At 36.6% G+C, this 27,300-nt stretch overlaps 1 protein-coding gene across 8 annotated transcripts in view; it reads right to left on the minus strand.

Annotated features, from left to right (window-relative positions):
* The window catches only part of LRBA (LPS responsive beige-like anchor protein), an 813,910-nt gene that overhangs the window by 53,349 nt on the left and 733,261 nt on the right, over positions 1–27,300 (minus strand). For 7 of the 8 annotated variants that reach the window (XM_055085920.1, XM_028491755.2, XM_055085924.1 and 4 more), the window contains 2 exons: positions 24,622–24,789; positions 1,261–1,350 (listed from right to left, as the gene is read on the minus strand). In XM_055085920.1, the coding sequence (XP_054941895.1) occupies positions 1,261–1,350; positions 24,622–24,789 (258 nt within the window). Of the gene's footprint in view, positions 1–1,260; positions 1,351–12,363; positions 12,435–24,621; positions 24,790–27,300 lie in introns of those variants that run through there. The other variant, XM_055085926.1, reaches the window with a different exon arrangement.

Genomic DNA, 27,300 nt, shown 5'->3' on the forward strand with positions numbered 1-27,300 from the left:
CCGCGGAGCAAGTAAGCCCGTGTGCCACAACTGCTGAAGCCCGCGTGCCTAGACTGATGCTCCGCAACCAGAGAAGCCACCGCAATGAGAAGCACATGTGCTGCAACGAAGAGGAGCCCCCGCTCGCCACAACTAGAGAAAGCCCGTGCGCAGCAACAAAGACCCGACGCAGCCAAAAATAAATAAATAAATAAAGTAAGTAAAAAAAAATTATTCATTACATTTATGGAAACAGACGTTAAATCCCCTACTCTTAATTTAAAACAGTAATGAGCAACCTGTTTTACTGAGGGACAATTTAAGAAAAAATATAATACCTATCACCTGTAGTTTTAAAGTATGATTTTTGTCATGCCATTCAGTATTTGTTTCTATGCTGAATTTTCTTTATCATTAAAGTATTTCCCCCTGAAATTTCAGGAACCATAAAAGAGGAACAGCCGCATATTTTACAGCCCTTAGTCTGTTTCCCTACTCCTGATTCTGGGCTGGCCTCTGACTGACTTGCTTTTGACCAATAGAATGCGGCATAAACAGTGTTATGCACGTTCAAAAGCAAGCTCCAAGAAGTCATGCCGAAGTGTTCTCCTGGAACACGGCTCCCACCATGGGAGTGGCCTGCGAGAACTTCCCTGATGAGGAAAGACCACGTGGAAAGAGTGGTCTGGCGTCTCAGCACCTGCCCCAGCAGTCCGTGAGGGAGCCAAGGTGAAAGACAAGAAATGCCTATCTGTCCCTCAGAATCACAGGAAATATAAATCACTGCTTTATGCACTAAGCTTTGGATGTATAGTATTTCATCATCGTCATCATCATTTTTTCCTCCAAGGTCCCTGACTCTCAGTAACATTTCCTACATAAGAGGATTACTTCCCAAACTGAAAAACATATTGGGATGTAAAGAATAAACACAATAGGAAAACTAATCTAGACACTCACAGGATCAAACCAGAAAAGTCATCCATCCCATGTCTGGAGATTGTGTCCTACAGTGAGGGTACGAGACAATTATGGACCTTTTAATTCTGCAACACAGAGCACAACCTGATGAAATACTAGAGCATTGGAGAAACGTCTGCTTCCCAAAGCCTGCAGGAGAACAGGCCGTATTTGCTGGCTGTTAGCAAGTTCACAAACGGTGCATAAGAAGAACAGGCCCAGATGTGGTGGAGAATCTCAAGCACAATGAAAAACAGTTATGAATGTCCAGCAGGGTCTCAAACAGAGGCAAGAAATGAGGAGAGCGCAGGCAGCACTTACCGCTTGCATGGCGGAACCTCTGGGAGGATGGGGCTCTAGGAGGAGCTGAGAAGGCGTCTGCCCAAAACTTCGGATTTGAGCTTCGACAGCCTGAAAAAGGCACGGGCAAGTTTGAGGGTTAAGAGGTGCTAATTGCAGGCAAAAGAACCACAACTGTCACCAGAAAATGTCATGCCATACTTCTGGCTTGTTTCATGTTGGAAATCAACCTTGTATTTTCACAGTGGGGCTAAGCACCTGGTAGGGCATTGAGGGTGAGGTCATTCTTCACTACTGTGGAAGCTGTTCCTACAAAACCCTGCAAAACTTTCTCATCTTGCTCAGTGATAGGAAACAGAAACCAGCTATTACAATCAGAAATTGTCCTTTTTGGCTTCATCTCTGTTTTCTTGCATTTTTTCCCCCTTTTTGCATCATCCCTGATGACTAAAGCTAATCTTTTACAGGTATAGAGAAAACCTACTGCTGCTTTGATTCTAGGCCCCATCTCACCCTGGGAAGTAGAAAAAAGAAACCCAGCACCTGTGAAAATCGCTTGATGCTATCACTTTTGAACAGCATTATTGTCGACGGTCTCTTTGAACCTAAGTGGCTAAACAACAAAGTAAAAGCCATATGTTGTATGCAAGCATGAGAGGGTTAACCCGGGACTGACCAAACACAAGAAACGCGTGTGTGCGCCCTTTTCGAAAGATGCGTGCCTGTGCCCTTTGTCACGCACTTCCGACCATGGCTCTTCCTGTCCACTCAGCAGAGATGCTCACTTCCCAACCTCATCAAGGAAAACTGTTAAATGCCAGATGCGGTCACTGTCTGTAATGATTTTATTTGTTTACTTGCTTATGCCTGTCTCCTCCCACTAAAATACAAGATCCATGAGAGCGAGGACCTTACCTATCTTCTTCACTCTTAGATCCCTAAATGGGGTGAATGAATAAATGCTACAGTATGTGTGAGGGGATAGAAGGAAGCAAAGATACATAAAGATGACCTCAACACCCCACACAGTCAGTATTCTTAACTTCTGGGCTAAAAGGATGAAGAAAACCTCTTTGTAAGGGAATATATGTTCATCATGCTATTTTTTAACCCTTAAGAAAATGAGTATTCAATTATTATATGCTCTACAGGACTGTAGGCAATTAATGAATCATAAACAGGGACATATAATCATTATCCAGTATTAATTTCTTTTTTTTATTTGATAAGGATACCATTAGTAGTCCTTTACAATGACCTTTGAAGAAACAATGATAGCAATTCATTCATTTATGCATTCAATCATAATCGTCAACTATGTATACAGCAGTATTAGGTGTCAATGTTTCTGCCCTTGAAGAAAGTATTCCTAATATAGAAAGCAGGGCATGTACTTGGATGGTTGAATAACAGTTTGATGCAGTCAGTCCAATAAATTCAAGGAATGCACTATGACTTGCTTAGGCAGAAAAGACTGGAAAGCACCTCTGTGAAAGCTGAGTGTTTTGGTGGAAGCAGCACAGGCTTTGAAGTCACACAGACCATATGCAAATCCTGACTGCACACCACTTATAAGCTATGTGACTTAGGGCAAGTCATTCAACCTAAGTTTCAATTTTCTTCCTGTAAAACGTGGATAATAGTACCAACCTCATAGTGTTATATTAATGAATAAATGATACATATGTAAAAAACACAGCAAAGTGCTTATTAGTACAGATTAGACCCTCAAAATGCAGTCAACAAATACTCATTGAGGGGCTTCCCTGGGGGCGCAGTGGTTAAGAATCCACCTGCCAATGCTGGGGACAGGGGTTTGAGCCCTGGCCCGGGAAGATCCCACATGCCGCGGAGCAACTAAGCCCGTGCGCCACAACTACTGAAGCCCACCTGCCACAACTACTGAAGCCCGCACACCTGGAGCCTCTGCTCCACAAGAAGAGTAGCCCCCGCTCCATGCAACCAGAGAAAGCCCACACGCAGCAACGAAGACCCAAAGCAGCAAGATAAATAAATAAATAAATAAACAAATAAATAAATAAATTTATTTATTTAAAAAAAATACTCATTGAGGGCTGCTAACAACACCAATAACAAATATTTATTTAGTACTTATTATTGCCAGGAACTTTTCTAAGTGATTTTACTATCTTATATCATTTAATCTTTAAATTGTATGATAAGGAAAATAATGCACAAAGAACTTAAGTATCTTGTCCAAGGTCACATGGTAATTAAATGGCAGACTCAAAATTTGCACCCCAGCAGCTTGATTCTAGAGCTCATATGCTCAACCATTAAGCTACTCTTTCTCCTTATCCGTTGCCAGGGACTATGCCAGGGCCTACGGATAAGACTGAGCACACAAAAAACCATGAGCTTACAATCTAATGACTGAATTAATAAAGTACCTCTAATATCAACATCATCATCATCATTACAGTGAACAAAGTATGTGCACACACAATTAGAGCAGCAGGGCTAGGCAAGGGTTGGTTTTATATAGTAGGAGATAAGGCTGGTCTCAGACTTCAGAAACCAGAAAAGGAGCCAACAGGAAGTAAGGAGTAGAGACTAGGATCATTTCAGAACAGCACCTAAAACATCTTTTGATGGGGTAAAATCAATTTATGATCAACATCAAGGACAGTCTTGAGGAAAAAAATATCACAAAAGGGCAACTTGAAGCCTAAGGGAGTCACAAAGAAAGACGTGGCAGCACTGCTCTTATATGATATATGGATTTATGACTTGCTTTATGAATGTGAACCTTAAGTCTCTTAAAAAGTTAGCAAGGCCAGTGCCCTTTCCTTTGACTGCTGCTGCCTTCGGTAGTCCCCGCCCAATAGCCCACATGCATTTCCCCCCATTAAAAAGAAGGGGAGGGCTTCCCTGGTGGCGCAGTGGTTGGGAGTCCACCTGCTGATGCAGGGGACACGGGTTTGTGCCCCGGTCCGGGAAGATCCCACATGCCGCGGAGCGGCTGGGCCCGTGAGCCATGGCCGCTGAGCCTGTGCGTCCGGAGCCTGTGCTCCGCAACGGCAGAGGCCCCAGCAGTGAGAGGCCCGCGAACCGCAAAAAAAAAAAAAAAAAAAAAAAAAAAAGAAGGGGAGCAGGGAACAGACTGCTTCCACACTGGGCCTATGGAGTCAGATGGTTCAGAGTGCTATCTGCTGCATGACTTTGAACAAGTAGCTTAATCTGTTTCCCCACTGATAAAATAAAGATAATAATAATAATGCCTAGCTCATAGAATTGTTTGGAAAATTAAATGATACATATAAAGTGCTTAGCATAATACCAAGCACATAAAAGGCACTAAATTAAAGGTTGTATTATTGTTGGGTTTGGGGCTCAGCACGATCCCCATTCAACACAGCTAAAACAGAGAAGGAAGAAATGCTTCAGGAGTTTACAGTGACCGTGATGATGATGAATACGTTATTGAAAAAAACTGAAATCTGGCTCAGGATTTCAAAGTATACTGCAGGGCTAAGTGCCCAGAGACAGAGAGATCTCCTTGGAGGTTCAGAGAGCAGTCTAAAACATAAGGAACTGTATACCTCAGTCCTTATGGAAGCTGTGCTATTTGCAAGAAAGGGATAAATATGCAAACCATGATCTAAGGCAAAATCAACAGGTCTTAGAGACTGATGACTTTGAGCAATGAAGAAAAGAGAAAAGACAACACAAATTCTTTTCTTTTGAACTTGCATATTTTAGAGTAGCAAAGCAATAAATAGAAATACAAGTTTCTGTGAGGGAGAACTAGTGATAGCCGTTGAGCCAGGTTGAGATGTCTGGTGCTCAAAAGAAAGCCCCGGGACTCGCCCTGGGATGAAACATCAGAGGTATTGATTTGGCTGTCATTCATGCAAGAGAAATTCAAGTCAATGGTTTTTGATCTTGCCCTCTCACTGTGTTTATGTGTGTATCCTGCAGAATTGAGCTCAAACTCTCCTTTATATAATATTGCCCTGATCAGATGTCTTCAATTAACTGCCAGTACTTAAAAGACAAAGGCCTACTCTCTGATATGAGGCACTGAGAAGAATGCTATATAATTTCTATGGTATTCTTGACAAAAAATAAATAACTTCATTCGAATCACATGAAAATATCAGAAAGACAAATTAAGGGACATTCAACAAAATATCTGACCACGTTTCACAAATATCAAGACCATTAAAGAGAAGCAAAGACTGAGTCACTGTTACATATAGAAGGAAACCAAGAAAGTATCAACTAAATACAATGTGGAATTCTGCATAAGATCATTAGACAGAAGAAGAATCGTTAAAGAATGTGATGACATTTCACAAGGTCTGTAGTTTAGTTAATTATATTGAACCAATGTTAATTTTATGGTCTTGATCATTTTACTAAGGTTATGTAAGGTGCTGATCTTAGGGGAGCCTGGGAAGAAATGTACACAGGAAATTTTTCTACTATGTTTGCAACTTGTCTGTGTCTAAAATTATTCAAAATAAAAAATTTAAAAAGAAAAAAAAGATAAAGACCTACTGCTAAGCAATATGAGTCTTCCTACCTCTCTCTTATTCCCTCATCCTATGCCCTGTACTGTCAAGCTGATTTTCTTCACAAATGTAACCAGCCATTTCTGCCTTACGTTTTCTCTCATGCCGCTGACTCTCCTAGATTAGTCCCCCTCGTCTTCCGTCTTCTAAGTCATACCCCTCTCTAGAAAACCCTGCTTGAGTTCTACCTTGTTGGTGTAACATTTCCCAAATCTTATAGCCTATTCATGCTGCTGATTACATACTTGACTCAGGCTTCCTTGTAATGTTATTTAGCTTTTATGAGATTACTGGTCTGTCTCAGCAACTATACTATAAGGTCAGAATATCATATTTTAGTAGTGTGCAGCAGGAAGAACAGTACCTTGTACATAGTATTCACACAACCAAAAAGTTTACTGAGTACCTTTTATACAGCAAGGCCGCCCAGACCCTTGTGCCTCATCTAGGGTTATACTGGGACAAAAAACAAGCACAGTTCTTGATGAGGCAAAATGGGGGTGAGGAGGAGAATGGGGGAGTGATAAGTGAAGGCTGATAGCTGCTGTTACAAAGAAGTCAAAAGAGTCTTTCTTAGAAAAGTTCTGAAGGATGTCACTAAAGGCAGTAATTCTCACTTTTAGCCCCCTACGCACCTGAGGGATATGACAACACTCCAGCGTCTCACTGTAGCAGTGATTCTTAAGGGCTAAGTGAGAAATCCTGGGGGAGTATGTATGATTTGAAAAAGCCCCTCAAGTAATTTTGTTTATTACTCTCTTCACTTTTCCCTTCAGCCCTTTGTATACAGCAATAGAAAATTCAGAGGCATAACGGAGGTTTGAAATCACAGGAAACATACAGGTATAACATTCAGGAAGGTGAATAGGTAAGAGCGTAGCTTAATGAACTCTACCAAATGCCTAAACTGTTTTTAATGAACTCTCCTTCACCAAGAGAGTTTTGGTCCCAGGTGATATATTTTTAGAATTTGTTTATTATGTTAAATTTTTATTATGGAATAGGATAATGGATCCCTATGTACCCATTAGTCAATTTCAATAATTATTAACACATTTGGCCTTAGGTTATTTTAAGGTGGTGGTTCAGCATAGGCAATGTGCTAGAAAGATTTATTGGAAAATAGGAGAGTGTGCCTGCCTTTAAGCAGTTTATTTTTTCAGGTCTACTGCAAAACTACACTGAGAACAAAAATATCAAAAAATGACCCCAAATTATAAACATTAGCCAGCAGCCTTCATCTTTGTTCAGAAGGGTGAAACACACCTGGACTTGAAAGGAGATGTTCAACCCTAAAGCTGCAAATGTGATTATGTACCTTCTCTAGTTAAAATCCTTCCATCCAAATTCCTTATCACGGCGTGGCCCCGTAGCATGGGGTTAAGTATGCAGACACTGCAATCAGACCGCCTCAGTTCAAATATTAGCTTTATCACATATTAGCTGAGTGACTCCGGCAAGTTATGCCTTGGTTTCCTCGTCTACCAATGGTAATAATGACAGTGGGTCTTTACTGGGTTGTTGTGAAGATTAAATGAGATAATATAAAACACTCGGGACAGTTCTTGACAGGTCAGTGTTTGATGTTATTATTACAGCATATACATAAAAGACAACGTGGTGTCTGGCTGAGGTTAAGAAAGCATTTAATAAATGTTACTAACCACTTATAATTAAGATTAATAATAGTAATCTAGCTCCTGCCTATGTTTCCAGTCTCATGCCCTGACACTGTCCCTCTCACACTCTATAATGTGCGATGTAATGTGTCAAACTGCTTCCGTATTTGTTTTCTGATTTTTTTCTATTCCCTTTCTCTGTGCGGTTGCCTCCTCCTCATTCTTTAAGACTCAGCTCAGCATCTCTGTACTCTGAGAAATCTCTTTCTAGATCTCAGCCAGACTATTGCTGCCCTGTCCTGTTGCTTCGGAGCAATGCGCACAGACCCCTACTACCTACTTAACTAAAATTCTAATTACTGGTCTAATTTCAATCTTATCAATTACACTGTAAGTCTTCCTGAGACCAGAGACTTCTAAGTATTTCTGTGCTTCTGGGGGCCTGACACACAGTAGGTGCTCAATCAATATTTACTTAATGAATGAATGGTTATCCAAGTCAGCATAATTCAGCAGGCATGCAGCTAAGAGATACACTCCTAACACTATTATAGAGCAGCCCAGCACCGAAAAAACATTGTTAAATATTTCTACTCCTTTGCTGTACAGCAAGAAACTAACACAACATTGTAAAGCAACTATATTCCAATAAAAATTAAAAAAATTTTCTACTAAAAAGCTTACTTCATTCTTACTCATCAATTCCCAATTATTTCTGTAAATAGCCTGTTACTACTTTCTATAATAAACCTGAATTCAGCAGGCAGCATTCCAGATGTTGAAATACATAGTAATAAAAAAAAAGACTATGCAAATACTTCAAGACATTCCAGTAAAACCACATATTTATGTTTTATAAACAGCATCTCAAATATTACCTAGAGAATTTATTAATGGATTTCCAAATGGAAATATTATGAAAAGATTTTCAGCAAGTTGTGCATTCTATTGTTTTCTGTGCCAACCATTGCATACTTGCATGATTTTATGGCTATATATAGAGAAAGGGACATTACACATAGAGAGAATATAGATACACACACTAGATAAAATGAAAGAATGAAAGAAAAGAGAAAAGTAAAGGAAAGTAGACTGGCTTAGTGACAATGTAGGGCTTCAACTTAACAGTGACTATTTTAGTCTCTCTGGAGTGGTCTTTTTAATCTAACAGAGGAAACAAGTTAACTCAGTACAACACTTAGTAACCAACAATAAAGCTGTAAAACTTTATTTTAAGATGGGTTTGGGGGAGGAATAACTTAAACATATGGATGCAATTAAGGTAAACACATATGTACTCTGCTTTTTTTAAAGCACACAACTCTGAAATTGCATTTTATCCCCTATATATTTACATCTAAAAGCACTATAAAATTGGGATAGGGAAACTGAAAAAAAAATCATTTATTAAGAAATAACATGCCATTTATTAGTATATTAAAAATTTCTGACATTACCAAAATTAAGTACTAGAAGGCTATCTTAAGATTCTAGAGTAACTCCTTACCGAAAGATATTTACAAATCCAAATAAGACTTCATATTTTGGATTTCAGAATTAATTCACTTTTCAATGTTTAAAAAGAGTCACAATAAGGCCATTTAGTGATTTCTCCTGTGTTACGTATCATATTATCACTTGTGCCTACTTTTCCCCCTTGCCCTTCACACATTTGAATTAAGCTGGAGAAAAACTTGCTGGATATTTGACCAGTTTCCCCTGTTTACTGACCAACTTTCTAGTTAACCAGCCTCAGTGCCCTCTGAAGTCACTGTTAAAATCCAGATTTGGTATTAGCAAATTAAAAATGCATACTAATTATTATATATGTTAGTATTTAATTCCTAAAGGACAAAAATCCTGATAATATTAACTACTAAGGCCAAAAGAAAACCCATAACAACTAGATGCACTTGATTAAAAATGGATGAAGAATCTAAAAGAGAAAATTATCTTTATAATATAAATGGTCTTGTTTGCATAATACCTCTAGCTGCTTTAAAAAAAAAAAAAAAGGCAAAGCATCATTTAGAAACATTGCAAAAACCAGGCTCCCTCTTAACATAAGAAATTAAATAGAGTTACTTTTTAGTAGTCAGAACAATAAATGAACAAAATTTTTAAAAAATAGCATAATGAACCTAAAAGAAATCTTTTAGGATTGAAATATAAATATTCATAGTGCCCTGGAAATAAAAAATATATAGGAATCAAGCTTTGTAAAGCATAATGTAAAAGATAAGTAGCCTATCAAGAAACAAGTGTCATGGATATACTACCAGCATATGGAATTTTAAAAAGTCAATCAGATTTTACATTCAAAATAAACACCAGATGATATTTAACCAACAAATTATGCAAAGTAATCCACACAAAAGATGTATACAATGAAGAAATAAGTTAAGTGAACAGAAGTAATTCCATGTAAATTTGGACTTGAAAGATTTAAACTTTTTTTTAATTTTGAGAAATTAGACATAGAGAAAAACAAAAATTTAGTTAAAAGTCAAATTTTTTTGTTTTCTGATAAAGATTGAGCTATTGATTCCACTTCTACATATTTTCATAAAAGTGGAGGCAGTGGCTTCCCTGGTGGCACAGTGGTTGAGAGTCCGCCTGCTGATGCAGGGGACACAGGTTCGTGCCCCAGTCCAGGAAGATCCCACATGCCGCGGAGCGGCTAGGCCCGTGAGCCATGGCCGCTGAGCCTGCGCGTCTGGAGCCTGTGCTCCGCAACGGGAGAGGCCACAAAGTGAGAGGCCCGTGTACCGCAAAAAAACAAAACAAAAACAAAACCAAAACCAAACAAAAAAGTGGAGTCAGATGAATGAGAAAAGATTAAGATACAAAGATGGTTATTATAGCACTTTATAATAGTAAAAATTAGGGGAAAAAACTAATTAAATTATGCGAATGGAATGCTATGCAGTCATTAAAATGAGTGAGTTGAACTGAATATATGTGACATGGAAACTAGTCTATAGTATATTGATTAAAAAAATTTCCAAATCATCAAAGTATATAGTTTATTATCTCATTTAAATAAAATAAAATTAAACTATATAAACACACACTAACATGTGTTATGTGAGTACATGTACACACATACATAAATACACATGCGTAAAATCTGGAAAGGTACATAAACTTATCAGCTATTATCTCTGGTGGGGGGTAGATGAAAAGATTGGCAGAATAAAAATTAATACCTTCTTCACTTTTATACTATTTGACATCTTAGACAAAGCATGTATTACTTTTAAAATAGAGTAATACAAAATTTCCACTTTGAAAAACATCTAAAACTAAAAAACAAAAATCTAAAGAAAAATCTGACAATATGTAATATAGCTTTATGAAATTTAATTTTTCCATTAACATAGTAACCAGAAGTATTTCTTAACCACCTAGGGACAATTCCAGCTTATAAACTGGTCAAACACTATGAAATCAATAGACCTTGCCACAAAGTTAATTTTGTTATTTTGAGCTTATTTCCTAAATTATTTCCATCTGATTTCAAGGAGCCATTAGTTTTAGCAATATTTTACCATCATTTATCGCTAACTAAATATTTAGAAAGGTATATACACTTTGCAAGTAAACAATGTTTTACTTACATTAGGTATTTGGAAGCATATACATATCATGATGGCATACAGCACATAAAGAGCAAAGAGAAAGAGCAGCTAGCTAAATAAAGTAAACCTCTAAAAAAAAATAAGAATGCAGTGATAAGAAACCAGGCGAGAGGGGAAATTAGGATAAGGACTATTTTTACTTATATTTTTACTCAATAATATTATGGAAGTTACCACGGTGAAATATAATCTAATTATAAATTGTGAAAATATGCATAGATTTCCTGTTGGTGCTTTTAACCGAGCCCATATATTCCAGGCACATTACCCTGAGGCCCAGCCCAGCCCAGCCCAGCTCAGCCTCACTACAATCTCCACTTCTTGTAGCTGTCCATCCACTGCAGCATAATCCCAGCTGCCAATCTGAAAGAAACCAGCTAGTCAGAGCAGACACAACCAACAGAAACAAACGTCACTCAATAATGTTCAGCGGCACTGTGTTCATGGATAATTTCAAACAGTATCTCTGTCTAGAACACTGATGTGCTCATTCAAAACACCTCCATCTCGAGCTACTGGAAACGAGTAGATAAAGCAGCCTGCCTAGAAAAATAAGTGGAATGTTGCTTCAGAAAGGCTGCCAATACTAAGAGGAAAACATAGTGAAAACATAGTAAAAAGTTCTTAAAGAAAAAAAGATTCAGGATAGTTGCATTCAGGAGGTTAAATTATTTCTCAAAACCAGACAAATATGTTTAAACTATGTTACAGAAAGAAACAGTCATTTGGTAAGAATCATTTCATCTATTTTTCCAATAATATTTGTATCTACCATGTACAAACACTGGAATGAGGTGCAGTTAGGAATCCTTGACCTCAAGGAACTTAAGCCTGAAAGACAACACACACACACACACACACACACACACACACACACACAAACACACACACACACACACCAATTACACAGTACTGGCAGGGACAGAGAGAAGGAAGGCAATACATTTACTGTTATGACATAGTTAAATAATATTTAACATTTTAAAAATTTGCACTTAAGCATTTCCTAAATATTGTATTAATAGAATCTCAGTTCCTCCTCTGCACCAATAATGGAAACTAAAAAACAGTGATTCTAAGTAAACTTCCTCGTCTTTGTTACAAATAAAACAACATTGCTATTCTGAAATTAGAAATTTGACTATGCTATTCTAACAGTTAGCAATCTCTTATACTTGCAAATAATCTTACATAGATTTTTAAAATCTAAGTAATTTTTTAATCTTAATCTTTCTAGAAACTTGAATTTAGTTTAAAATTTTGAGAACAAAATTTAGTCACTTGATTTGAGAGTACTTTTCATACTTTCAATTTATAATGAAGATGGTGCCTGAAGGGCTCAGGGGCTTATGACAGAAGTCATCAGCATATGGAACTGCTCAGGATTCCTTGGGTAGCTGATAGAGAAAAAAAAATCATAAAAATATTAATACTTTGCTTTATGTCCTTGGATGTATAATTCAGCTACACCTATTTAACTAATAAGTCTGCAATAGACGTAATCACTAGCAAAATACAAAGATTAGCTTTCCTGACAACTTTAATGTTTAATTGACTAAGGGAAACTTTGTGCTTTTAATATACATGAAAGTCTGGCATAATTTCAAGGTAATTTTAAATGTAGGTTTTCAATTAAAACTTGACTGATCCTTACTGTTTGTCTTTTCATTGTACAGTTCCTGCCCTGCACTGTGTCAAATATGCCATCTGTGTAACACACTTCTGGCTCGAGATGCTTCAGGATTATTTTTGTAACACCCTGAATTGTGGCTGCCTGAAGTCTTAACTTACTGTCTTCAATACTTCTACTTTATTCTCTTGCTACAACCATCCTAACCATGTGGTCCTAATGTCCTACTCTTAACTCTCACTGCAGTCACAACAAAAATTCCTGCCCCACCTGCTTAAAATGGGCTTACAGACCATTCCCCGAACTATTTAACAAATGTTAACAATGCTATAAATACCAATTGTGTTTATGCTTTCTGAAAGATTCACTGCAGCCAGTGTTCTGCAGTAGTGTTAGAGCTGAAATAAGCTGTTGACTCCCACCAGGAAAGTGATTGAATTCTAAGCCAAAAATGCTTTTCCTTGGATAAGACATCTGATTTGCTACCGCTGTCATGAAACTGGGGTCATGTGAACTTAAACACTGCTGCTGCTTCTTTCGGAAAACAGACCTTCTCAGAGTGATTATGTGTTACTAAAACAGCATTTGGAAGGATAAATTTGGAAGAGGGAAAATCAACCACTGACACTAAACACAACTTAGGGAGAAATTTTCAGGTTTTACTTTCATATTATGAGACTCATTGTATATAATTGTTTAAATTGAGCAATATCATGGCTTTCCTCTTCCCTACCCATCTACGTAAATAGAGCTGAGTTCCATTTTCAGAAGGAAATAAATAACTTTAATTTCTGAACTCACATAAACATAAAATAACATTGTATTTGCTTGAAAAGTAAAGGAGAAAATGATGCTTCCAGAGGAAATGTACTGAGTACTTACAATAAGGTGCAAGATGGAAAAGCACAGATGATATTGTTCATATTAATGCCGTCCTATGCAACATCTACCTGCAGTGTATCTTTTGCTCTTTGAACCTCCACCTCTGCTTCCCAGCTCCAGCGCACCCCAGGAATCTGCCCCTGCCCTCCCTTCATAATGGCTGCTCAGACCCTGTGCTGTGTCTGTACTTCTCCTTTTGTCAAAACCTCCTATCAAGTTCTATGCACAGAGAGCTGAATGACTGGAAAAAAATTGTTTAAAAAAAATCTGTAACCAAATAAATGATCTCTAATGGTAAAGTTTCAAGCACTGAGTGAAAGGCAATGAAGTCTATAGCAGAGGCTTTTTTTCTGTGTATATCAAAGCACATCATATAGAAATTGCTATAGCTGACTTTAGCATGAGACTCTGGCATTAGCTAACAGAGTCTAAACTTAGGGACGGAGGCTTTCTACTCTTTTACTTTATACTTTCATAGTATTTGAATTTTCAGAGTTAACGCACATTTTTTTTGATAAATAAGTTGTTAAATCCCTTTATATACGATTTAATTATATACAAACACACACACACAATTTAGTAGTGAACCCAGAGACTGAGAATTCATGAATCTGAGGTCAAAAGCCTTCCTGCTTTTAGAAAATGATGATAAGAACTACAATCAACAGTGATATAGCTAAGATATTTTCCCTAAGAGTATAAGTAATCTTTTTTGGTCCTCCTCAAATATGCTGGAAACAATGAGGAAATAAACTCAAATTGCTAAAAAGTATGAAAAAGAATCCTAGTTCAGTGAGTTAAATAACAATCTAAGAGATTAGAGGTACTCTAATTTCTGAGAGAGATAAAAGTTAAGAAATTGTAAATTCCTTCATCTTTATCAAAGTTACACGAAGCTCATTATACAAAGTCACTATCCTTGCAATGTTAAACATGGCCAGTGCCATAAAGTAATTGCAAGAGACCTCCAAACAGCCAAAAGCAAAGTCAATATCCTTATTCTCATCTTAATGTGCATCATTTGTTTGGATTTTCAAGCAGAGACTTTTCCCCCTCAAAAGACAGAAAGAGTTGTGGGTTGGCTTTTCCCTCTTGATTTTAATAAGAAACAATTTTCAGAATACAGAAAGTAGCAAATAAAAGAATTCCATGATCTCACTAACCAAAGATAATGACTATCTTTGGTGAGAAGACCATATAAACATCTTGGGGTCTATAATTACAGAAATTTCCTGATGCATATATACACATTATAAAATTTGTATTTTCTATGTTTCATAACGTGATCTGTTTTGCCATGTAATATGGCGAAGTATTTTTCCATAGGAATACATATACACCTAGATAGCAATATTTTTTAATGATGTATATAGCATTCCACTGTATGGATTTACCAATACTTATTTAATCAGTTTCTCTATTGTTAGACATTTATGTGGTTTTGGTTTTCGTGGGGTTTTTTTGCTATTATGAATAACTATATACTTGAACATCTTGTTTTACATATGTGTTCAATTACTCCTTTTGGTTAAAGTTCTATGTAAATAGTGGGTGAGTATTTTAAAAACTGATAGATTGCTATAAAAATTCAATCTATTTTATCCTCACCAAATATATGACAATGTCTGTTTCTAACCGACATCAGGAATTTTCATTATTTTTCATTTTAGATGATTTAATAGGTAAAAAATGCTGTTGGATTTTAAATTGAATTTCACTGATTTCTAGTGAGGTTTCATACATTTGTGGCTTGTATTTCATCTTTTGTGAATTATCTGTTCCTGAACTTTGTCATTTGTTATTTTTTTGGATGTACAATAACTTCAATTTTTATGTAGACAAATATATCAATTTCCTTAATGACTTTTGGTTTTGATATTGACTTACAAAATGGGCCTTCTCCATTCCAAAAATTATTAAAATACTCACCTACAGTATTTTCTAAGTCCTGTAGTTGCACTTTTTATATTTACAATATAATCTTTATTCCAAACAAAAACATGTAATTCATTTGGAATTTATTTTACCTTAAGATGTGAAATAGGGATCTTAGTTTTTGTTATAACAGTTAGCTAGCTGTCTTAACACCACATGTTGAATAAGACAGCTTTTTCCCAGTGATTTAAAATACCACCTTTATCGTATATTCTCATATATCATATGTCTATTTCTGGAAGCTCTATTCTGTTCCATTGAAGCTTAGAACTAGAGCATAGAGTTTTGATTACTATCATTTATACTTTTGTATCTGAGGAAGTAATCAAAACCTATTTATTTACTTTAAATTTAGTTCTATCATAGCTGGTTATTTGGTTTCTCAGGCTATCACATCTAAAAAATAGCTAATTGTTGAGTAAGAGGACAGGTGCCCAAAAGGCAGACATACTGACCTAGTAACAAGAAGTAAAAACTGATAGTTTTAGAGTAGAAATAGGAAAAATATAAAAAGAGAGCATAACAACTGAGAAAGAATAGCAGTATGGGATTCTTTAGTTTAAGTTCAAATATACCACAGAACAATAACTAATGTTAATAACAAAAATCACATTCATTAATTACACTCCTCACTTGTCATTACTCATATCATACGGTAAAATTGCCTCTACTCCTAAAAACTGTAGAGCGCCCATTGTTTTTCAAGTACACATAGAACATTTATGAAAACTGACTATGCCCAAGGTGACTCAAAAGTCTCAATCTGTACCATATGTATCAGTCTTCAGCTTTAAATTAAGTTAAAATTAATAACAAAAAGATACTAGGATGGATGTATGAAGGCAAGCCCTTGCAGAAGAGATGACCTTCAAGCCGAGGCACGAATGACAAGGAGCCAGCATGTGAAAATCTGGGATAGTCAGAAAATGGCTATCATAAAAAGGCGCTAATCCCGTGACAACCTTCACAGGCTCGGGAACAGAAAGAAGGTCAGTGAAACAGCACACACGAATGAGGATGAGAACAGCATGGCATGAGATCAGAGAGGAAGGCAGGGGCCAGATCATGTGGACCAAGCAGAATTTTATTCTCTGTTTAATGTGAAATAGGAAAGCTTAAGTAGAGGAAGGATGTGATCTGATATACAGTTTTAAAATGTCATGTTGGCAGCTCTCTGGAAAGTGGATTGTAGGTTGTTAAGGGTAGAAAAGGGTGACCAGGACTACTAATACTAGTCAGGGGAGAGATGATGACGGTGGCTTAGACTAATGACAGACATAAATGGTTTCCAAATGTGCTTTGGAGACACCATCAACCTAACTGCTCTTCATCACCAACTTCTTATGCCTCCCCACCGCCACTCCCCACACGTTATTTTCCAGCCATGGGGCCATGCAGTGCTCCTTCGCATACACTGTGTTCTCTGCTTTCCACTGCTTTACCTACTTAACTCCTCATTCTTTGAGGATTATATTCAGGTGGGTTATTCCTGCCTAAATCTGGGTTGGCTGTTTCTCCCTTGTGCTCAGATACGTAGTGTACACATCTCACTGAGAGCACATCACTGTACTTACAATTTTTAAACACTTATTTCTGACCTAATAAAACTCCATCAGTGAACTGTTTTACACTAAGGAATAGCTAACTGAGCTCTGAACTTCTGGATAGAGCAAATATCATTTACATGATAATTGATAGGAGAACTCTGGATATAAGAAAGGATACAGAATTGTTCTAGAAACCATGCCTATAAATACAATTATATTCTAAATATATTAAAGAAATTCTTTAAGGAAAATACTTATTTTACATTTTTTAGGAGAAGAAAAATTATTTTGTGAAGTTAATATTCAACTCAACATTAATTTATTTTGTGAATTTGGATTTTGGAACAAGGTTTTTTCCTTAATAAAATTATTTCTTCTTACTCAGATCTGACTCTGAATTCAATTAACCTAATTTTTCTCTCTTTAAATTTCTTCTTTCCATGGTTTTTAGTTTTTCTTTCTTTTTTTTTTTTTTTTTGAAATGCTGGTAGAAGGAAGAAAGGTGAATGAGTGAAACCAAATTCAGCAGAATTAATCATCAGAAAATAACCAAGTTTTATTTATTTGTACCTTGTCTATAAAACATATATGTAATGCTAGGAAAATAAGAGTAGATTAAAAGTGGTAAAGGTAGAGAAAAAGGGAAAAAGGTACCCCAAGGAAATAGAGAAATAATGAAGAGTAAAAAGGTCTGTTAGAATAAAGAGCTCAAGGTAAGAATATATCCTCTAGTCATAGGTCACAGATATTTGGGGGCGGGGGGAGGAAAAGCATATTTGCCTGAAAAATAATTCTTTCTGGTGTGTGACATATGCGAATACAGACATAGTTGTACACTGATAACCCAGCTGTTTTCTAAAAATTAAAAACAACATAAAAGTTTAATGTGCTGCAGGCTGTTTCTCTGATTACTCTTCCTCCTCTTATGGTTATTATTTCTATTGTTTAGTGCTTTTTTTATAGAGAGATTATTTTTATGATCACTTACTGCACCATATGTATTAATCATTCACTCTAGAATAACACTTTCTCAAGAGGAATGGAGCTTTTCCCAAGTAGTAAGTGAATACACGACTTGTATGTGGAGAGCCTGCCTCTGTGTATGACTGTGTGGACACCTAAGTATCCCAGATTGAACCAAGTATATCATAGTGACCAGAAATAAGTCTAGTCTAGTCTGCTTTTAATACCAGAGAGGCAAAAATCCATCCTGGTACCAGTATTGTGATTTCATAGGGATAATGTTTCAATGTAAGCCAAGTATATGCACAAATTTCCTAGTATTAGGGATATTAAAGCCTCTTAGAAGAACAAGATTCTGAAGGAAAAATGGTACGGCCTGGAGATGGGGTGGAGAGTAAATTAGAAGATGGTGATAGTGGAAGCTTTACAACTAGCAAGACTTGACAAGATTTGGGAGGCTGTCCTGGCCTGGGGTTACAGGCACGTGGTTGGCCCGAGTAGAGCGGTGGGAGCTGCCTCCCGGGCTTTGCTTATATGAATTTACGTTGTTCTCAACGTGTGGAAGGAAACATTTTATGAAGACAGAGGCAGTCTGTGAGCGACCTCTCTCTGAAAGACTGTTCTACTCCCAAGTCACTGTGTATTCTGTAACCCAGCCTTTTTTCTTTACAGCACTTATCACTAACTGAAATTAGTTTTTATTGTTTATTTTCTGCGCACCTCATTGGAATGTGAGCTCCATGAGGGAAGGGGTTTGGACTGACTTTCTCGCTCATCTCTGTATTTTTAGCACCGTGAACAAAATGAATATTTGTTGAATAAGTGAATGAATAATTAATGAAAGAATAAACCTTCCCAATTTATAAGTCCCTGTCTTATTTATCCAAACCAGCCTAGATCCACCATTTCAACAATATCCCTTTAACAATTTCATTAACCACCCTTCCACTCTCAATTCTTTTTTTTAAAGAAAAATCTTCTTTTATATCCCTTTACAGTTGCTCCTAGTTGTCTTTTTAAAAAACTATTCATTCATTCATTTATTTATTTATTTATTTGGCTGTGCCAGGTCTTGGTTGCGGCACGTGGGCTCTTGTGTCGCGGCACACGGCCTTCTCTCTAGTTGTGGTGCGCGGGCTCCAGAGCGTGTGGGCTCAGTAGTTGTAGCATGTGGGCTTAGTTGCCCCCACGGCATGTGGGATCTTAGTTCCCTGACCAGGGATCTAACCTGCATCCCCTGCATTGAAAGGTGGACCACCAGGGAAGTCCCTCAATCCTTTTTTATATATTCCACCGTACTCTCATGGCCAAACCCCATCTCTCTCTCCCCACATGTATAATTACACACACACACACACGCACGCACACCCCTTCTCTATTCAACTTTTTTCTACATCTACTCTCCCACTGTTGAGAACAGAGAAAAATAACATGTAAAGGAAATAATAATTTACATATTTTTGAGCATCAATTAAGCACCTATCACTTTGTCAGGTATTTCCACAAATATTACCTCACTTTTGGCACAAACCCTCATAATCTTGTCGCCTTTCCACCTCATTCATGCACACTTACTTACACCAGTCCCCAGGCTAACCTTCCACTCTCTAACCGCAGACAAGGCAGTATTGTTTCCTGCTGTCCAGCGCTTTATCTATCCGTGTTCTGGATTTTGTTCCTTTCCTTTTCCTCATAGAGCTTGGCAGTCTATTTCATGCTTTCTTTCTTCTATGTTTCATGTGCTTCTCTCTTTTTGGATCTTTCCAATTAACACAGAAGCATGGTCAATTACCTACCCATTAAAAAAAAAAATCTCCCTCAGAGTGACTGGTAATGGGTACAGGGTTTCTTTCTGTGGTGACAAAATGTTGTAAAATTAGATTGTGGTGATGCTCATAGAACTCCATGAATAAACGAAAACTACTGTATTGTATACTTCAAGTGGGTGAATTGTATCATATGTGAACTATATCTTAATAAAGCAGTGACAAGTTTTCCCTTCCATTATTTCCTTTCCTCACTGTGTTGACTTGTTCACCTCCCATTCACAGCACAGTCCTCTACCATCTAAGCTTCCTTCTCTAATGCCTCTTAGAATAATCCAGTGAGGACTTTTCAGTTCTTATTTGTTCAGCCTTCTTTCAGACAGATTCTAAAACACACATGTGGTTATGTCACCCACCTCCAACCTTCAATGCACTGTCTTATAATGCAGTTAAAATTACTCTTCATGGCATTAAAATTACTTTTTCTGGCTCCTGTCTGTCTCTTTCGCCTTATCACTTTTGGCTCATTCCACAAACATAATCTCCAGCCATGATCTCTTTCACACATTGCGCAGGAGGCGCATACAGTTTCTTCTGTGTAGCTATCCTTTGCTCACAACTCTATCCAATGTTCTTATTCACCCTTCAATCTACGGCTCCGGCCTCTCATTTCCCACAAAACATGGCTGGATTCTGGCAGTCTAGGTTCAGTGCCTATTCTCCACGCTTGCGCATGCATGCAGTGTGCTTATCTCTACACTGAATTTATCACAGTATTGTAACTGTTTACTTATCCATATTTCCTCACTAGACAATGAACTCTAGCTGATGAGGGCAGGGACTTGCCTTTCAACTCTTTAACCTTATCACATAATTTAGGTTTAGTAAAAGGTTGTCGAAAAAAAAAATTTCTGTTTTCTCCTTGCCTCACTTTACAATGAATTCTGTATGAATCTTCTAAGAAACAATCTCTAATAACTTCTCTAGTGTTAACACTTTATGATTCTTTCTATGATGCAATCGGTAATTCATATTCTTTTTTATAGTTGTGTTTTCTAACCCATGGGTTTAACAGGGAACAACATAAGGGAAGGAACTAACACTTGCTGAGTACTTATGATGAGATAGGTACCATGGCAGGCCTTTTCATGTATTACACAACAGTTAATTCTCCATGAGTTGGGCGTTATCATACTAATTCCATATACAGAGTCTCAGGAAGAGCTAAGTCACACCACTAGTTGGCACTGGAGCCAGGAATCAAATCCACATTTGTTTGTTTGTTTATTGTACTGTACACACTGCATTGTGTCACAAAATTCAGCACTATATTAAGGAATGGCTACGATAAAAGATCATATTTGTTTCAATAACATTCAGAAAGCAAATGTGTATACTTATATGAATAATGCTAAGTAATGAACTGATATAGTCTTTCAAGAACATTGAGTACCCACCATACACCATAGGCCATGTTTCTTGAGTGAATGCTGAATCTAATATATAATACATGTTTATATAGCATATAATATAAAAATAAATTAGGGGGTGGGACTTCCCTGGTGGCGCAGTGGTTAAGAATCCGCCTGCCAATGCAGGGGACACGGGTTCGATCCCTGGTCCGGGAAGATCCCACATGCCGCGGGACAACTAAGCCCATGTGCCACAACTGAGCCTGTGATCTAGAGCCTGCGAGCCACAACTACTGAGCCCACGCGCTGCAACTACTGAAGCCCGCATGCCTAGAGCCTGTGCTCTGCAACAACAGAAGCCACTGCAATGAGAAGCCCGTGCAACCGCGATGAAGAGTAGCCCCCACTCGCCACAACTAGAGAAAGCCCGCGTGCAGCAAGGAAGACCCAGTGCAGTCCAAAAAAAAAAAAAAAATTAGGGTGCAATGAGTTGGAATGCTCTCCAGTTAAAGTTTAATTTGCTAATAATTAACCACTTGGAGATGTGGGGAAGAAAAGAAACTTACAGCAAAAGTTTTAAACAGTCTTTAGCAAATGCTGATCATGAAAAATAAATACTGAAAACTTATTTGGCATGGCAGTTCCTCAAAAAGTTAAACACAGAATTATCATATAATCCATCAATTCTACTTCTGAGTATATACCCTAAAGACTTGAAAGCAGGGCCTTAAACAGGTATTAACATACCCACGTTCATAGCAGTATTGTTCACATAGCTAAAAAGTGGGAACAACCCAAAATATCCATTGACAGATGAATGGATAAACAAAATGTGGTATATACATACGATGAAATATTCATCAGCCTTAAAAAGGAAGGAAATTCTGACCCATGCTGCAACATGGATGAACCTTAATAAAATAAGCCAGATACAAAAGGACAAATACTGTCTAATTCCACTTATCTGAGGTACCTAGAACAGTCAAATTCCTAGAGACAGTAGAATGGTGGTTGTCAAGGCCTGAGGGCAGGGAGGAATGAGGAGTTACTGTATAATGCATACAGAGTTGCAGTTTGGGAAAGACGAAAATTCTGGAGATGGATGGTAGCGATGGTTGCATAACAATGTGGATGTACTTAATGCCACTGAATTATACCTCAAAAGAGGTTAACATCGTAAATTGTATATTTATTTACCACAATAAAAACCAATATTTGAAGTCATAACATGTTACTTTAAGTGAAAGAAAAAATATAATTTGGTTTACACATGTATGTCAACTACATATCTAATGTCTAAATGGACTATGCCCAATTTCAAATATTCTACCAAGTTAATTTAACAAACATTTATTGTCCCATTGTCTGACCACCTGCCCAGAATCTGGATTTCGAAAATTTGGTAACCAAAGATACACAACAGTCTTCTAGTTTCCCCTGTCCAATGCGGTATCCACTAGCCATGTGTGGCTGTCTAAATTAACTAAAATTAAACATTCAGTTCCTCAGTCACACTAGCCACATTTCAAATGCACAATGGCCACCTGTGACTAGTGGCTACTGTATTGGGCAGTGCAGATACAATGAACATTTCCATTACTACAGAAAGTTCTATTGGACAGTGCTCTTTTAGCTTGTACTGTAAACAGTATATGGTAAACTGCTTTGGTAAATCGTTGATGTGTGTGAGAAGAAGGGTGGGTCAATCCAGAGTAAAAACAAAGAGCCAATTATACTGACTGATCTATAGAGGAAAAACATCCAGCTGATGGAATGTTTCACTTTTTAACTAGCAGCATCACACAGATACAGAGAGCCATCCTTTATCAACCACATTGTTGCACAAACTCTAATGATGGGAAAAGTGTCACTATATCGACTTGGACACACCAATAGAAAAGTCTTAAAAAAAAAATAGGATCCCACATTGGGAGAAATGGTATTAAGTACATTTTCATAGCAACTCTACAGAATATTACAGAATTTCAAAATTAAAACTACACAGATTTTATAGCAACATAAAATAATATATGCTGGTATGTTAAGTAAAACAGGACATGACAAAATCAAATCTATATTGATTCCATGGATATAATAGCTAAGTATAGATAGGGATAATTACTACAAGGGAACCCAAAAAAACAGAACCAGGTGGTATATTTGAAAAGTAATTATGGACATTAATAGAACCACCGTTCAAATATTGTTAAAACAATAAAAAAGAAAGTAAATGGGCCTATTCAATTCTATTCTAACAATGAAATTACGTTAACACCATTTGCATGTTTGCTCCAACCTCAATTTCATACACAGAGCTTATGCATATTTTGTGTCATGCAGTCAGTTGTTGCTCTAATAAAATAAAATGCCCCCTGAAAGGAACATTTTGAAAGAACTGAAAAACTGGAAGAGTCTTTTAGAGTTCACCTGATCCAGTTCTAAAACAAACTGAAACACAGCAATTCAAAACCTGGGCAATTTAAGATAAATGTGCATCGAGTGCATACTGCTTTTCTTTGTGTATTAACCTTCTTTATCTAGCACATAAACCAGGTGATAATATATGTTAGCAAATATATTTAAATATGTACTTTCATATACTGTCAACGTGATCAGGTCATAAGCAGAATTATAAAGAAATACATCAAGTGACGGTGAAAAACGACAAATCTTACTTACTGCAAACGATGTTCCCTTTACAGTGATATACAACTTTCCCTATGAATCAAAGCTCCCTGGTTTCTTTAATAAAGTTCTCTTCTAAAATAGTACAGATGTGTAAGGTGTTGTCTGTTCAATTCCATGAACATACAAACATCTTTGTATATGATGTATGTTAGCTGGAGGATGTATAATTAAATTAAAATACTTAAAAGAAAAAACCAAGGCTGTATGCAATTTTTGGTGAATATTGTATTTGTCAAAACAATGTTTTGAGTGTTTTACTTAAGAAAATCAATGACAAAGATAAAACAAGTCTCAGTAAAATCCAACACCAAGTTTGATGATGTAGGAAAGTTACAGACTTCATTCTTACTATTAACTTCTATATGGTTATACATGTACTTATGTATCATATATAAATATGTGTTTTATCACATTTAAATAGATTTATGCTTATAATCTTATTTCTTTAATGAATTATTATTTTCCTAGTTCTTTAAATTAGTGAGTAGCCTTCAAAGTTATAAAAATTAGAAATATGATTATTGATCCCTTAATGGGTTCAAATCGAAAAAGCTCTCATTTTATATTGAGTCAAACATTTTATTGGAGGGAAGTTCTGGGTTCAAGTCCCAGCTAGGTCACTAACTTAAAGGTTATCCTGCTTAAGGGCACTTTACCCATCTGGTTTCAGTTTCATTGTCAGTAAAATGAAAGCATGGGGAAGATGAGATCTAATAGCTTCTGGTCTAGAGATACCTGTTAGACCCAGTCAGATAACTTACCTCTCTCAATACAGGATCAGTTATTGAATTCAGATTGACAGCTCCTTCATAGGTCAGGTAATAGAACACATTGAGGGCTCGAACAGCCTCCGGCCCTTGCTGTTTATAGCCAAAAATGAGATCAATCCATTGGTGAAGCTGGCAGGAAACAAATTCACTCTCCAGAGCCTGAAAAAGAGGTGTAGATCTTATTATTATGCTGAATTCTATTTTAAAAATATATAGAGACATTTAGAACAAGCAGTAAAATTTACCTCTAAATTGACTGTGAACAGACTTACTCTGATGTCCTATTTTCCACCAGAATTTGTCCTCCATTTTTACAGAGACTTTGCAGCACTTGTCACACTGAATTACAATCGATTGCTTAGATTTCAGTCTTAGTCTACTTGTACTGTAAGCACTGTGAGGACCAGGACTGGGTCGGTCTTGGTCATGTTTGTAACTCAGGGCCTGACAGGTACTCAACTTAACGTTTCAAAGAAAGGAGGTCATACAATGTAAAGGTTACTTTGGGATAGCAAATGTGAAAATACTAAACATTGACTATTCACTTGAAATATTTATACTTTTTCCAGAATTAAAACATTTTATTGTCTACTGTAACAACTGTAACCAAATTATTTAGTTATTTCAACTAAGTTTTTATGCCAACAAATTAGACCTTGGGAGGGATACTTATAATTACTGAATTATTATTCTATGTACTAGTATCAAATCAGACCAAATATTTGATGCTATTAACATAAGTGTCCAATAAATAATGAATGAACATAATCAAGTTTTCAACAGAAATGCTGGGTTCAAGATCCACTTCCATTTCATCATGACATTCCCAGTTCCAAGCACTGTACCTAAAACACAATAGGTACCAATAAATGTTTCCTGAACTTAATAATGTTAAAAATCCTAAAGAGTTTTAATGAGCAGAGACTTATTTTTAGAAAAGTATTCATACTTATTTAATGTTGTTAAAAATTATTCCAACATAAAAGCTTAGCATTATGGACTAGTCTATCAATAAATAATGTTATTCAAATCACAAGCTGTGAAGCTTAATTTGAAGCATACCAAGTTGTATCAGGCAATGTATCTCACTGAAATTCTTATTTTTGAGTCATAAGTGTATGACTGTGATGTATTTTTGGTGTGGCTTGCTGCTACGTTTTCAATATTATAAAAAGAAATCTGTTGGTTTTAAAACAAAATTGACTAACTTCTATAGCAAGCAACCAATGAGATATAAATCATCTTGTGACAAAAGATGTTCCTATTAGTTCACAGGTGTACACTTGTGTAGATATGTGCTTCATTAAAACAACTGCCTATGAATAAGAAAATTGTTTATGGCTAAATTCAAATAATATATTTCCTTTAACTAATATTTAACATGGCTTCATAATATATCACATATCATAAAGTATAAAAAATAATTCTGTAAATGAAACTCTAGGCAATTCTCATATTCCAAAGTATACCTGAATTGAAATATGCCTAAAGAATATTTATTTGGGCTTCCCTGGTGGCGCAGTGGTTGCGCGTCCGCCTGCCGATGCAGGGGAACCGGGTTCGCGCCCCGGTCTGGGAGGATCCCACATGCCGCGGAGCGGCTGGGCCCGTGAGCCATGGCCGCTGGGCCTGCGCATCCGGAGCCTGTGCTCCGCAACGGGAGAGGCCACAGCAGACGGAGGCCCGCGAGAGGCCGCAGCAGAGGGAGGCCCGCATACCACAAAAAAAAAAAAAAAAAAAAAAAAAAAAATATTTATTTAGTTTCAATTGTAAAATTCACTGTTTAAAACATCTCTTACAAAACTCATTATATTTATAAATTTAGTAAACAGCTAAGAGAGCACAAAACTGCTTCATATTTTATTTGAAATAAGAAGAGAAGGGCTTGTAATAACTTTCAGGAAAGTTCTATTTTAAGCACATGGATTTAAAATTAATCTGAAAATCCAGGAACTATTAATGCAAGTTGCACACAAAAAATGATACGTTTGTTTCATTAACTTAGGCCTTACATAGTGATGGGGTGAGGGGGTGGGGCTGGAGGACATGTTTAAAGAGACACATAAAAACAGCAATTGTCTTAATTTGTGAGCAGTGCACTCTACACAAAAGCCCTAAATATGTTCAAATTAGAGCAAGCTGCTTGATTGTCACTGCAGTCTCATGTCACATTAATGCATGACAAACATTAAACCATACACTTAAATGGCAATTTATATCATTTAAATGTTTACTGCCAGACTAGCTCATCACTCATTTAAATGTGACTTTCTGACAGCTAATTTCAGTTAATTTTCTTCAATTCACTTAATTAGAACTTTCAATCAGGGAAGGACCTATACATATCTTTGAGCTTATGTCCTTTTTAGTTGTTCAAAATCTGAGTTAATAAACAGCTGAAAAGCTCTACTATAATAGATTAGCATGTAATATCTCTGAGTCTACAAAAATGTGTGACTATATGAAGCAAACTCACAGTATATACTCTAAGAAAGAACCTACACTTATTTATGTAAATAATACTCTCGCCAGTAGTTTAAATAAAAAACGTTTAGTTCATATACACACATATTATTGAAATGATAAAAAGAAACCCTGCATCTAAGGTAATTAAAAATTAATGATTTCAAAATTGTTTAATAAGATAAAACAGTCAGGAGTCTCCTGAGT

Source organism: Physeter macrocephalus, chromosome 7 (assembly GCF_002837175.3).
Source record: "Physeter macrocephalus isolate SW-GA chromosome 7, ASM283717v5, whole genome shotgun sequence".
NCBI lineage: Eukaryota > Metazoa > Chordata > Mammalia > Artiodactyla > Physeteridae > Physeter > Physeter macrocephalus.